The 13845-nt window shown below is 42.7% G+C and overlaps 1 protein-coding gene across 1 annotated transcript in view; it reads right to left on the reverse strand.

The window, feature by feature from the left end:
- USP3 (ubiquitin specific peptidase 3) overlaps positions 1–13845 on the reverse strand; it is a 111341-nt gene that overhangs the window by 24057 nt on the left and 73439 nt on the right. The window contains exons 8-11 of the mRNA XM_075342656.1: positions 11338–11451; positions 7133–7279; positions 5897–6003; positions 2357–2434 (exon numbers count right to left, since the gene is read on the reverse strand). Of these exons, the coding sequence (XP_075198771.1) occupies positions 2357–2434; positions 5897–6003; positions 7133–7279; positions 11338–11451 (446 nt within the window). The remainder of the gene's footprint in view (positions 1–2356; positions 2435–5896; positions 6004–7132; positions 7280–11337; positions 11452–13845) is intronic.

Genomic DNA, 13845 nt, shown 5'->3' on the forward strand with positions numbered 1-13845 from the left:
CAAAAAATGAACCCTCACATGACCATATTGACTAAAAATTAAAAGTTACGTCTTTCAGAGGAATGGCGAAAAAAAAACCGGAAAGTGCAAAATCGTCTGGTCGTGAAGGGGGCTGAAGCAATCTCTTCAGAAAAGCCTACAATACGCCGGCTCTCACTCCACTACAGTACGAGCAGATTCTACCTTCTCTTGTAAATTGTAATGGGGTTTTCGGATGTGTTATTACAGTTAACAGCATGAAAGCTATCCTTATAAAATAAGAAAAGCCATACTTATCACAAGAATTCCTCCCATTTAAGTGCTGCTTCTCCCCTGATCTGCACCGAGCCATAAGTTATAAAGTCATGACCACCAGTTACCTGAAGCCCGATTGGCTACATAATCAGTGACTGGTGTAAGGACTTCCGATCTGACACTGTGAAAGAGGCAGCATTTTAACAGGAGACACATTCTGGTTGTATGGCTTTTTTTCTCTTTTATAAGGATGTCTTCTCAATGGAAACTATAAATAAGAGCCGAAAACCCATCTAAGCCTTCACCGGCAGGGCCATCTGTGTCAGTTTATCACTTGTTTAGTTCATGCTTGTCATATTAGTAACTTGATTAATGTTAAATACTAAAATCCTTAAATTTCCTGTATCTCACATGTTTATTTTGCAGTAAAAACAGGTTTAGAGCCAGAAGGGTCATTTTATTTTCATCACAGGGAAGAAGAAACACTATAGACACACTGTTGAAACTCTATATACAAATGTACTCCAATAGAAAACCTGTTTTTATGTTAAAGTAAAGGCATGACTATAATGTCACTGTTATACAGATTCAATAGAGACCTTCTGTGAAAAGAATCTGCATCCTGGCTGTTTAAAGTGTTTGAAATTTAGGCTTCCTAAGCTTTCGGTGCATTAGGGTGGGACTATGGGTAGGGTCTTTGGCTTAGTCCCGGCACTTCCAATGTCTTTGGTGTATGCATTTTGATTTTGTTTTTAAGTTTGCTCTTGCACCGTTTTCTGCCGCGGGTGGCTCTTGTGAAGACTGATCTCTTGACAGTCTTCAGGAAAATACCACCACTGGTGGCGCATTCGCAGATTGAAATCTCAGCTTGTCATTGAGCCGAGATCTAACTCTGTGCAAGTGCCGCCACAAACGTTAAGACATGAGGAAGATACTTACACCAGAGGCACGTTTTTCTTCTACAATTTATTTTACTTATTTATGTATTTAACAACACTAAAGTTAAATCCATCCCCATGAACAAGTAATGACATCACTTGGAGGAGTTTCTGCGGTGTTATATAAGCCATAAGCTGAATACACTTTATATATAAATTCTGGCTACATGTTCAGAGTATAGTAACAGCAGTTAAAGGAATAGTATGAAATGTTACAATATAAATTACACAATAAAGTGCCAAAGTGGATAAGGTGCAGATATTTTTCGAGTATTCTACCTATATTACATCCCTTTCAGATTCTATAGAAGTAGGAATTCTGGTGATGTTGGTTTCAAGTCCCGTACTCCAAATTAGAGACCTGGATAAAATATTACCAGCAGCACAGTTCCTATAACCTACTCAATAATAGATGAAGACAGTTCATTGTGGTCATACCACGTTCACAGCAGTGGCAGTATCCCAGATTTTACAGCGACCCTGTGTCAAGGAAGAATCTCAATCTGTGTTGCTATAATATACTGAATGTTGATCAATCCAGCCTAATATGGTGACTAATCTATAAAATCACAATGATGATGTTTAGATCTAAAGATCACAGTGGTGATACTCATAATAAAAATTAAACGATCACACCCATTAGTGTGAGTCAGGAGCGGTGGAGCCACATACAGGTGGACACAGCCTCAGGTATATTTCATATGCTGGGCACTATCCCTGATGTAAAAATCAGTCTTGCCTTTGTGATCTCAAGAGTGCCGCCCTAAGAAGGGCAGTCCACAGCTGACCCTATAAAACCTATGGGCCTATAAATCCCTATCCGCTTCTGGATCTCTACTAATTTGGAGTACGGGACCTGAAACAGATCACCAGAATTCCTACTTCTATAGAATCCGAAAGAGATGCCACATAGGTGAAATATTCAAAAAATATTTGCACCTTATCCACTTTGTGTGGGATTTTAAAGTGAATATTAAAAGGATATGTTTTATACTATTCCCTTAACTGCTGCTATTATATTGATATTGTGGGATTTGATTAGTACTGACAATCTGCTGGATTTATTCTATGTTCAGAGACAAACAGATGACTGCTCAGTAAATGTGAAATACGCTTCCACGTTTACCACTGCTGAAACATTTAGAATTTACAATGAACAATTGAGAAAATATAGCAAACGATACCTTTGAGAGTGCATGTTGGTCCATTTTCTTGGTTCTTACGTTTGTTACGAAATTGACTGGGAATGTCTAACGAGAGATCTATTAAACAAAATAAAATAAAAAAAAAAGTAATGATCAGTCTGATGCACAGCCTGGATACCATACTCACTCTGCAGAAGGTTGCACCTCAACTCCAATTCTGAGGGGCCAATTCCAAAATGACAACCAATATAGTGGCATTCTTAAAGATTTCTGTCTTTCAAACCCCCAGTCCCCTCCATCCTCCCCTTAAAAAAGTAGTCCTAAGATTTCTGTCCGTACAACAGAACAGGTAAACCACAACCTTAGATTTATTAATAAATATTTGGTATAAGTCTTCTGGAAACCCTGGGCAGCATAAATCGGGTGACATAGGCCACGATTACACCACTATTACTTACTAGATTACATGCCAATATTCTGATAAGGCTGGAATCACACTAGCATATGGCATCCATGGGATGAGATATGCTAAATGACCCTTGGCTCCTGCTGTGCTGTGAGCATGAGCCAAGTGTCATTATACTCTGATCTGATCTTGCGATCAGATCACAGATGCGGAGGAGAGGGAGGGACTAATCTCCCTATCTTCTCCATTGTCAGCCTGTGCATATATCGCAATGCACTTAGATGTCATCAGTGCAGTCCCATGTTTCTCTCTCAGCCACAGACTTGTATGGGTGCAAGTGATAAGGAGACTTGCAGATTATCGTACCATGCTGTGATTTTTCCCTCAATCCGATTAGGGCTGAGGAAAACTCGCAGATCTGAGCAGGATTGTCTTAAGCTGGTGTCACACACAGCGACAACGACGTCGCTGCTACGTCACCATTTTCTGTGACGTTGCAGCGACGTCCCGTCGCTGTCGCTGTGTGTGACATCCAGCAATGACCTGGCCCCTGCTGTGAGGTCGCCGGTCGTTGCTGAATGTCCAGCTTCATTTTTTGGTCGTCACTCTCCCGCTGTGACACACACATCGCTGTGTGTGACAGCGAGAGAGCGACGAAATGAAGCGAGCAGGGAGCAGGAGCCGGCGTCTGGCAGCTGCGGTAAGCTGTAACCAGCGTAAACATCGGGTAACCAAGGGAAGACCTTTCCCTGGTTACCCGATATTTACCTTCGTTACCAGCCTCCGCCCTTGCTGCCAGTGCCGTCTCCTGCTCTGTGCACATGTGGCTGCAGTACACATCGGGTAATTAACCAGATGTATACTGTAGCAAGGAGAGCAAGGAGCCAGCGCTAAGCAGTGCGCGCGGCTCCCTGCTCTCTGCACTGTGACATGTAGCTGCAGCACACATCGGGTTAATTAACCCGATGTGTACTGTACCTAGGAGAGCAAGGAGCCAGCGCTAAGCGCGGCTCCCTGCTCTCTGCACATGTAGCACAGCGACGTTATGATCGCTGCTTCTGCTGTGTTTGACAGCTAAGCAGCGATCATAACAGCGACTTACAAGGTCGCTGTTACGTCACAGAAAATGGTGACGTAACAGCGACGTCGTTGTCGCTGTCGCTTAGTGTGAACCCAGCTTTAAATGGAGCCGAATGCAATGGGAGATTTTCTCACTTTGCACTCGTGTGAGTCAGATGCCAGTGTGATTCTGCCCTAAATCACTGTTTTGCTTCTGCAGCGCTCATGAGCTTGCTGCAGCTTCCACTAAAGCTATGTCATTCCAATGTTATTTTAAGACAGGTTTGCTCTGAAACCCACCTGAAAAACATGTAAATATACATGTAATGTAAAAAAAACAATGAACGCGCCCAACCTGCTTCTGAGATGCACTCACGAGGCATGCACAAGATTTCCATAAGCTGGAGATGATGCCAGCTCATGAAAACCATGCTATCACAACCACACAGATAGAGGGCTGACTAGTCTGGGGAAACAACCCCTTTGATTAGTCAAAGCCCTAATTTGGATAGGGACAGCGGGGTTTATAAGTTGTCTTTATTAAACCTTTACATTAGTGAATAGCAATTTAAGGGGCTCATTAAGCAGGTACTTTAGCCATACAGGTATGAAAGGTGCTGGGTTAGAGGACATAGAGGGCCTGACAGGTTCCCTTTAAAGGCCATGTTCAGATGTTGCAACCATATCATGGTAAACAAAAAAAAAAACAAAAAAAAAAAATCACATTAAAGCTGCTGTGTTGTTTTTGCATCAATTGTAATAAACCCACAACACAGCTGATCACACTTTTGTGCCAACTTTAAGAAGGCCAAAACTGAAAATGAAGGCCAAACAGCAAAAAGTGATGGCCCATGCCTGATTAAAGTCAATAGCCCCATCAAGGGTTGCCTGACTGCCATTCATTAGGGATTCAAACAGAAGACCCACCAGAGCCACTGACTGCAAAAACAGAGTGAGAACAAACCCTTTCACTGGCAAATTTCAGGCCACTAAGCAGAACCAATAGGCTATGCATTCAGTGCCCGTTTACTAGTCTGTGTATACCGGTGAACATTGATGGGGATAAAATTATCGTTATTTCAACTGATCTGTTCCCCTATACAGTGAATGTTATTGGCACGACATGCCTTACTGACACCGGATGTTGTGCTTCTAAAAAAGAATGATTTTTATGCAGACATAAAAATCAAATCACGCAGTGAACAAGTGTTTTGCTCCGGCATGTTTATACAGGGCGATAATAACAGAGAAGAAATGTTCCTAAAATGCTTAAATCACCGATCAGTCTAATTCAGGCTTTCGGTTTCATTTAATGGTGACAAAGATATTTTCAACATCACAATACAGCACAAATAACTCTTGAATCGGAGCTAAACAGGATTATAGGAAATACGGGGGAAACCAGCTCACCAGATAAACGTCCAAGTACATCAGGTCCATAGAACTCCGACCTAATAAGACGTGTACAACAAAAGGAAAGAAAGGTCATGCTCCAGCTCTTTGGATAAAAACTTTAAATTGTATTTAATCCAAATTGAAATTTTGTAGCACTCATATATAGATAATAAAATAAAGAGAAAGTGAAGAAAAGTCATGCATTTCACACTTCTGCGATCCCTCTATCCGAGCGCTGCACAATTTTAATATGGATTAAATAAAATTTGAAGTTTTGTCCAAGGAGCTCGAAGAAGACCTTTCTTTTATTTATCTAAATAGCATTACCTGGCAGTAGCCACTAGACCAGTGTTCCCCAACTCCAGTCCTCAAGGCGGCCCGCCAACAGTGCATGATTTCAGGTTTTCCTTAGTATTTTACAGTTGATAATTTAAATTACCTGCACAGGTGAAGGTTATATAAATTATCAACTCTAACATACTAAGGAAATCCTGAAAACATGGACTGTTGGTGTGCCTTGAGGGCTGGAGTTGGGGAACTAGGCAATGTACAAAGCTGTAGAGTTCCGCTTGACATCCGGCTGCTGCTGAAGCAGATATCACCGGATTAGTGGGGTGCCCAGGTCGAACCTCCAACCAGTCTCATATTAATGACCCATCTTATAAACAGGTTATCAATGCAAGTATCATGTAACCCCTGTAATGTTGACCTAAACATACCTAGAAATGGGTCAAACTTCCTAGATTCTGTTCCACAAATTAGGCAATTGACTTCATTCTGCAGAATACCCCCAAATACAGACGTTACCACTGTGTTTGCTCCATTTCTGCAAAATACAATACAAATACAATACAAAAATAAACTTCATGGTAAAAACATACTTAGAAAGCAGTGTTAACCCCTTAAGGACAAAACTAATTTTGTGCTTAATGATCAGGCCACTTTTTTGCAATCGTGACCAGTATCCCCCATTTTCTGAAAGTGCAGACCCTCTATGTGAGGAGTGTGGGTGCAGCAATCTGAGAAATACTGCACTCACGCTCCCCGAGTCCACAGCATGGCAGTGTGATTTGCAGTAAGCTCAGTGTCACTGCCTGCAAGGAGCCGGCTTACAGCCGCTTTGCGCATGCGGCCAGCATCTTTTGAGAAGGAGGAGGGATCTCAGGGGGATCATCACTGCAGGAGGTGACGGGGGGGGGGGGGGGGATTGGTGGTTAACTTGGCTGGACCAGGGGAGGACTTTCCTGTCACATGTGACAGAAATCAGAGGAGGAGAATTAATGCAGCATGCGCGCTGCAATTTTAGATCATCGGGAAGGAGAAGGGGAGGGGGACTGTGGGGGTTGGGTGGCACTTTGGCCACACAGGGAGACTGGGGTGGAGATTTATCTCCCATCTGACATGTTTGATCATGGCAGGTGGGAGATAAATAATTTTTTACCGGCACTGTCATTTACTGTAACGTGACCATCTTAATACGGTGTATAACGGTGATCATGTGACCAGAAAAACAGCTCGAATCGTGATCTCCAGGGTCTCAGCTCCCCTGGTAGCTGAAACCCCGGAGATTTTCTGATGCTAGGGGGCCGCTATTCACTTTTTTTCTTGCCGCCATATATAAACGGCGGATCAGAATAAGTACCCTTTCCTAACGCTGTTTTTTTTCTGTGAGGCTGTTGTAAAGGGGTTAAGGATACCCTTACAGTGGTATACATCAGACTAGTGTAGATGATGTATACATGAATATACGTTCTATAATGTGCAGGGTAGGGTCAGTGATTAGCTGACATACAAGTTGTTAAAGCACACAATACTCAGATGAGTGTCAGCTCAGGGCCAAAATACAACACTAGATCCATAGAACATGCAGAATGTGCACAATGTACACTACCTTTATCATTTCTAGCAGAGATAGGGAAAACTTAATGTTCTACAACTGAAATGAAGACACTTACATACAGCACTTGCTGCTTGAGGATCGATTGGCGGTTTCCTGTGGCATGAGAGATTGACTGCAGCCTTCAGAGTCCCCCTGAAGTTCTAGATGCAAATGGTCCAACAAATACCGCATGAACTCATGAGCATCTTGCTGCTGGTAGCCCCTAAGTAAAGAGTGACAGATGAGGAGAAATAAATTCATTCTCCATGAATGACGTCAGGATACAGAATATGTTAAGTATATACATCTATATATAATATATCTATATATAATATATCTACACTATATATAGCTATCTATATCTCTCTCTCTATCGCACTAATATATATATATATATATATATATATATATATATAAAATCTCCAGTTACTATTACTTAGGTTCAATTGATTGTAGAGATGATACAATGTCATCATCGAGTCCAAAACTATACAGTAAAATACAACTTAGAGACAAAATAGTTGGCTTTACTGTCAAAAATACAACACCGATCTCCTGCAACTGAAACATCCAGTACGATCAGGAAAAAAAGCTCTTGTTCAGACAGAATGTGAGGCTGCAGCTGATTGGCTGCAATGGTCAGGTGATACCCCCGCCAAATGCTGATGTCATAAAACCAATGAGACACAGTAGCGCATGAAGCACCGCGCCACCAATAAGGTAGATGAGAATAAGTTTTTAACTTTTAAACTAGTAGAAAACCCCCTTTAGAGTAGATATTTCACATGCAGTTCCTAAATACAAATATAGAGGAATCTATTGAGAAGAAGAAAAAAAAATAGGGGTTCATACAAAAGGTCATATTTGTTTTGGAAACTATTAAGTGAACTTTCCAAGTTGAGGCAAATTTCTAGTTAAAAAAAATCCTTCAAATCAACCTATACCAGATATACTGTCAATGGCTTCATTCAGATGCTCCTGTGACTAATTAAAATGTAAACGTAATTACCTATAAGCAAATTACATTTGATAAAACGGACCTGCTCATACAGGTACATGATGGTGCCACTACATTACCAATGGGACATACTGTTCTGATATATTTAGTGCTGTCGCTACATAAAGGACTCCACTGATTTGTGGACAGTGGCATATAGAAGCCATTTTCAAGTTGCAATGGAATGGTTACTTAACCTCTTCATGACACATGACGTACTGGGAACGTCATGGATCGTGTCAGGTTAATGCCAGCCTGCTGTCGCCGGCAGCAGTCACTGCACATGTCAGCTGTTCAAATCAGCTGACATGTGCAGCTATCAAGCACAAGTGGATTCGCTACCCACTCGTGCCTGTTAACCCCTTACAGCACGCTGTGAAAATGTCACAGCACGATGTAATAGCGAGACACGGTAAGCATTCACTTACCCAGCTCCATCGCAAGTCATGTGATGTGATCACGTGGATCTAATGGTTGTCATGGTAGCACAGGCTCATTATTATTATTGTTTATTTATAGAGCACCATTGATTCCATGGTGCTGTACATGAGGGGGTTACATACAGAATACATGTACACGTTACAATAGACAGACTAGCACAGGGGGAAGAGGGCCCTGCCCTTGCGGGCTTACATCCTAAAGGATTTTGGGGAGGAGACAGTAGGTGGGGTGTAGGTGGGGCGGCAGCTCCGCACGGTGGTGGGGCGGCAGCTCCGCACGGTGGTGGGGCGGCAGCTCCATGTGATGACTCCTGTAGCTATCATGAGTCACTTCCTCCTACACCCGGCAGACTGCTGTTTGTAATAGGAGAGCTGCTGTTATGCAGATGTCAGCTGTGATCTAGATAAATGGAAAAGCGATCGGACCGTTGATTGTTATAGTCCCCTAGGAGGACTAGTAAAAGTAAAAAGAAAAAAAAAAAGTTTTAAAAAAATAAAAAACCTAAAAGTTCAAATCACCCCCCATTCGCCCCATTGAAAAAATAGAAAATTAAAGGGTTAAAAAAATTATATTCTAATATATATATATATATATATATATATATATATATATATATATATATATATATTATATATTATATATTATATATATATATATATATATATATATATATATATATATATATATATATATATATATATATATATATATATATATATATATATATATATATATATATATATCGCCACGTTCAGAAATGCCCGATCAAAATATGAAATCAATTAATTCGATTGGAAATCGGCATACTGGCAAAAAAAAATTCCAAGTGCCAAACTTACGTTTTTTTGTTGCTGCGAATTTTGCGCAAAATGTGATAGCAGGCGATCAAAACGGCGCTTCTGCACAAAAATGGTACAGTTAAAAACGTCATTTAAAGACGCAGAAAATAAGCCGTCAATAAGCCATAGATACAGAAAAATGAGAACGCTACGGATCATGGAAAATGGAGCAAAAGGTTTTTAACCCCTTAGATAAAAATAAACCTACACATGTTTGGTATCTACGAACTCGTACCGACCTGAGGCATCACACCGACACATCAGTTTTACCATATAGTGAACACGGTAAATAAAATATTCCAAAAACAATCATGCAATCACACTTTTTTTGAACTTGGAATATTTTTGCTGTTTTCTAGTACACTATATGGGAAAACTTATGGTTTCATTTAAAAGTAGAACTCGTCCCGCAAAAAATAAGCCCTTAAAGGGAAAGATTGACAGAAAAATAAAAAAGTTATGGCTCTTGGAAGAAGGGGAGGGGAACCCCCCCCCCCCGGAAAAATCGCCCGGGGGTGAAGGGGTTAAGAAAGTCCATGTGCAACGCTCAGTCTACAGTGAGCAAGAAACTTTAAAAGGGGTTGTCCGCTAATTAGATATTGATGACCTATCTTTCCAAACGTCATCGGGATCAGAAGACAGATGGAAGTCATCTGTCCACCCCCAGCTGTCTGCAGTGGCCATGACAGGCCGGATAAACAGAGTAAAAGGCAGCACAAATCCATACACCGCATAGTGACAATTCTCAGGTCCTTCAATTCTGCCCTTATTTACTTCAAATATATCTGATAATGGCCACTAAACTGGAAAAAGCCTTGTTATCTGGGCTCCATTCACCATTTACATCTGGCCATAGCAACAAACAACTGATTGGTAGGGGTGCCAAGTGCTAGACCCTCATTAGGATGATCAATGTCTAATTAATGGATAACTCGAAGATAACAGAATGGTATTTTAAGGCAATTACCAAAGTCAAGCTGGGCAGTTGAAAAGTTCTCCTGATGGACACCTACATTGTGCTTTAAGTAGGGGATGGGAAGATGAGGCACTTCTTTATGGTCAGCTTCTGGCTTGAAATGGGTTTGGAATAGGCTTAGAAGTGATCTGATAGTTGCTTATTTTGGGCCCTGTGTCCACGGGAGCTTGCTTCTGCGGATTTTGCTGCGGAAAACCTGCGCATTTATCTGGATTTTCCAGATAAATCCGCAGGTTTCAGCATGTACAGACACCACCCATGTTATCCTATGGGATATGGAGAGTGCTGTGTCCACGTTGCGGAATGTGCGGTTGAGGAATATGCTGCGGATATCTCGCAGCCGCACATAACTGCATGTCAATTATTCCTGCGGCATTACCTGCGGAAATCCCCTGCTTGGTCCCATACTTACCTGCCTTGATAGCAGACACCCGGTCATTTTCCCTCGGTGCACAGGAGCAGGAAGGAGGAGGTGGGTGGGGCCTGCACGAGCTCCAGTCATGTGACAGCCGGAGCTAGTTCAGGCCCGCCCACCTTCTCCTTCACAGTGTAAACACGGCCGGAGACAGGAGAGAAGTGCTGTGTGATGGAGGTATGAACGCCCCGATCACTCAGCACTTGCTCTGCATTGAGGATGCAGTGCCGAAGCCATGGTACTGTATCCTCAATGCAGAATGCCCGCACCATATCCGCAGGACATTCCGTAAATAAACCGCAGCATGGAAACAGACAAAGTTGTGCTGCGGTTTTCTGGGAGATCCTGCGAAATGTCCTGCGGATATAACCGCAGGACACTTTTCCCCGTGGGCACATAGTTAAGAATGTTTTTCTCTCTCTTGCTCCCCTTTTCTGTTCCTGATATAAATATTTGTTAAGTCAAATCTGCGTTTGAGTATGACAAGAAATCTACCATATGCAGCGTGTTGTGTGACATAAGGGGAAATTGCTTTATCTTTGTTCAGTCTGTAGGATGTTGATTACCATAAATATAAATTGAAAAAAAAATTTAAAATGTTTAATATATTTACCTGAAGCTTGGCATGATTTTCCATACAACATAGAATAAGGATTCCGGACTGAATGCAGTTTGGTTTCCCTGCCACAATGAACACAAAGTCTTTCTGAATTCTTCAACCAATGACCTGAAAAACAGAACAGTATTTCATCTCTTCACTTTACTGTTTCAATATTTTTTTTATTACATAACAGTCATAGAATTTCAAACACTTATGTAAATATATCCAAAAGTAAATAAGTAATCATAAAGATGTTTAACCATTGAAATTTAAGGGGGATGAGGATATTGGAAGGGAGGAAAAATAAAGAAAAAGGCTTTTATTGGGGAATTTTGGAAATATATAGGCAAAACCACAGGGGGAGGGAAATGGGAGAACATATAGAATTAAACTATTTACAAAGATCGTATGAGACTAGTGAATATTATAGACTTGCAGATGTTGACACCCATAATATTTGCTATTACTTACATCATTATTTGACTGTGTGAAGACATTTAAATGCAATAACAAGCAAAGAATGAAAAAGAAAAAAGAGAGAAAGAGAGAAAGAAGAAAAAAAAAAAAGGGGGGGGGGAGGGGTTCATTCCATTTACGTTCAGGTATTACTGATGTTTGTAGGTCATAAACTCCATCTTTTGTAGTATGAACTGAAAAAAGAGAATTTTGTTTACTTACCGTAAATTCTTTTTCTTATAGTTCCGTATTGGGAGACCCAGACAGGGTGTATAGCTTCTGTCTCCGGAGGACACACAAAGTACTACACTCAAAAGTGTAGCTCCTCCCTCTGAGCTTATACACCCCCTGGAGAACCAGATCTAGCCAGTTTAGTGCAAAAGCTGAAGGAGAATAGCCACCCACAAGTAAAAACAGAGCAAGAACCGGAACAACCGGAGACTCTGTCCACTACAACAGCCGGTGATAACACGCGGAACAAGAAATTGCCAACAGGCAACAGGGAGGGTGCTGGGTCTCCCAATATGGAACTATAAGAAAAAGAATTTACGGTAAGTAAACTTCTCTTTTTTATCGTTCCTATGGGAGACCCAGACAATGGGACGTCTCAAAGCAGTCCATGGGTGGGAATAAACAGAAAAACTAAGAAGTAGGCGGAGCCTAACTTCACAAATGGGCGACAGCCGCCTGAAGGATGCGTCTGCCCAAGCTCGCATCTGCCAAAGCATGAGCATGCACTTGGTAGTGCTTTGAAAAGGTATGCAGGCTAGTCCAAGTGGCAGCCTGACAGACTTGCTGAGCCGTAGCCTGGTGCCTGAAAGCCCAAGAGGCACCGACAGCTCTGGTCGAGTGTGCCTTGATCCCCGGTGGGGGAGGCACCTTAGAACACTGGTAGGGATCCGAAATGGTCGACCTAATCCAACGGGCTAAGGTCGGCTTAGAAGCAGAGAGGCCCTTACTCCGACCTGTGGTTAGCACAAAAAGAGAGGTGCACCGCCTAAGAGCAGCGGTGCGAGACACATAGATCCGGAGAGCACGCACCAGATCCAGAGTATGCAACGCTTTTTCAAAGCGGTGAACAGGAGCCGGACAAAAGGAAGGTAGGGTAATGTCCTGGTTAAGGTGGAAAGGAGAGACCACCTTAGGAAAAAAGTCCGGAGTCGGACGGAGAACCACCTTGTCTTGATGAAAAACCAAAAAAGGTGACTCCGAAGAGAGCGCAGCCAAATCAGACACTCTCCTGAGGGAAGTTATGGCCACTAGAAAGACCACTTTCTGTGAAAGACGAAACAAAGAAACCTCCCTAAGAGGCTCAAAGGGGGGGTTTCTGCAAAACCATGAGAACCAAATTGAGGTCCCAGGGATCCAAGGGCCGCCAGTAAGGCGGAATGATATGAGACGCGCCCTGCAAGAAGGTGCGGACCTGAGCCAGCCGGGCGATACGCCGCTGGAACAGCACTGACAGAGCCGAGACTTGTCCCTTGAGAGAGTTGAGGGACAGTCCCAGCTGCAGACCGGACTGTAGAAAGGACAGAAGGGTCGGCAAGTAAAAAGTCCAAGGAGGATGGCCGGAAGAGCGACACCAGGACAGGAAAATTTTCCAAGTCCTGTGATAGATCTTGGCAGAGGAAGACTTACGGGCCCGAGTCATAGTGGATATGACCTCAGGGGGGATACCAGAAGCCGTCAAGATCCAGGACTCAAGAGCCACGCCGTCAATCTGAGAGCCGCAGAATTCTGGCGGAAAAACGGACCTTGTGAGAGAAGGTCTGGACGGTCCGGAAGATGCCACGGCACCTCTACGGACAAGATGGAGCAGGTCTGGGTACCAAGCTCGCCTGGGCCAGTCCGGAGCAATGAGGATGACTCGACGGCCCTCCATTCTGATCTTGCGCAGAACTCTGGGCAAGAGAGCTAGAGGGGGAAACACGTAGGACAGACGAAACTGGGACCAGTCTTGAACCAGAGCATCCGCGGCGAATGCCTGAGGATCGTGGGAACGAGCCACGTAAACAGGAACCTTGTTGTTGTGACGGGATGCCATTAGGTCCACGTCTGGAGTGC

The sequence above is a fragment of the Anomaloglossus baeobatrachus genome, chromosome 4, assembly GCF_048569485.1.
Source record: "Anomaloglossus baeobatrachus isolate aAnoBae1 chromosome 4, aAnoBae1.hap1, whole genome shotgun sequence".
Classification (NCBI taxonomy): Eukaryota; Metazoa; Chordata; class Amphibia; order Anura; family Aromobatidae; genus Anomaloglossus; species Anomaloglossus baeobatrachus.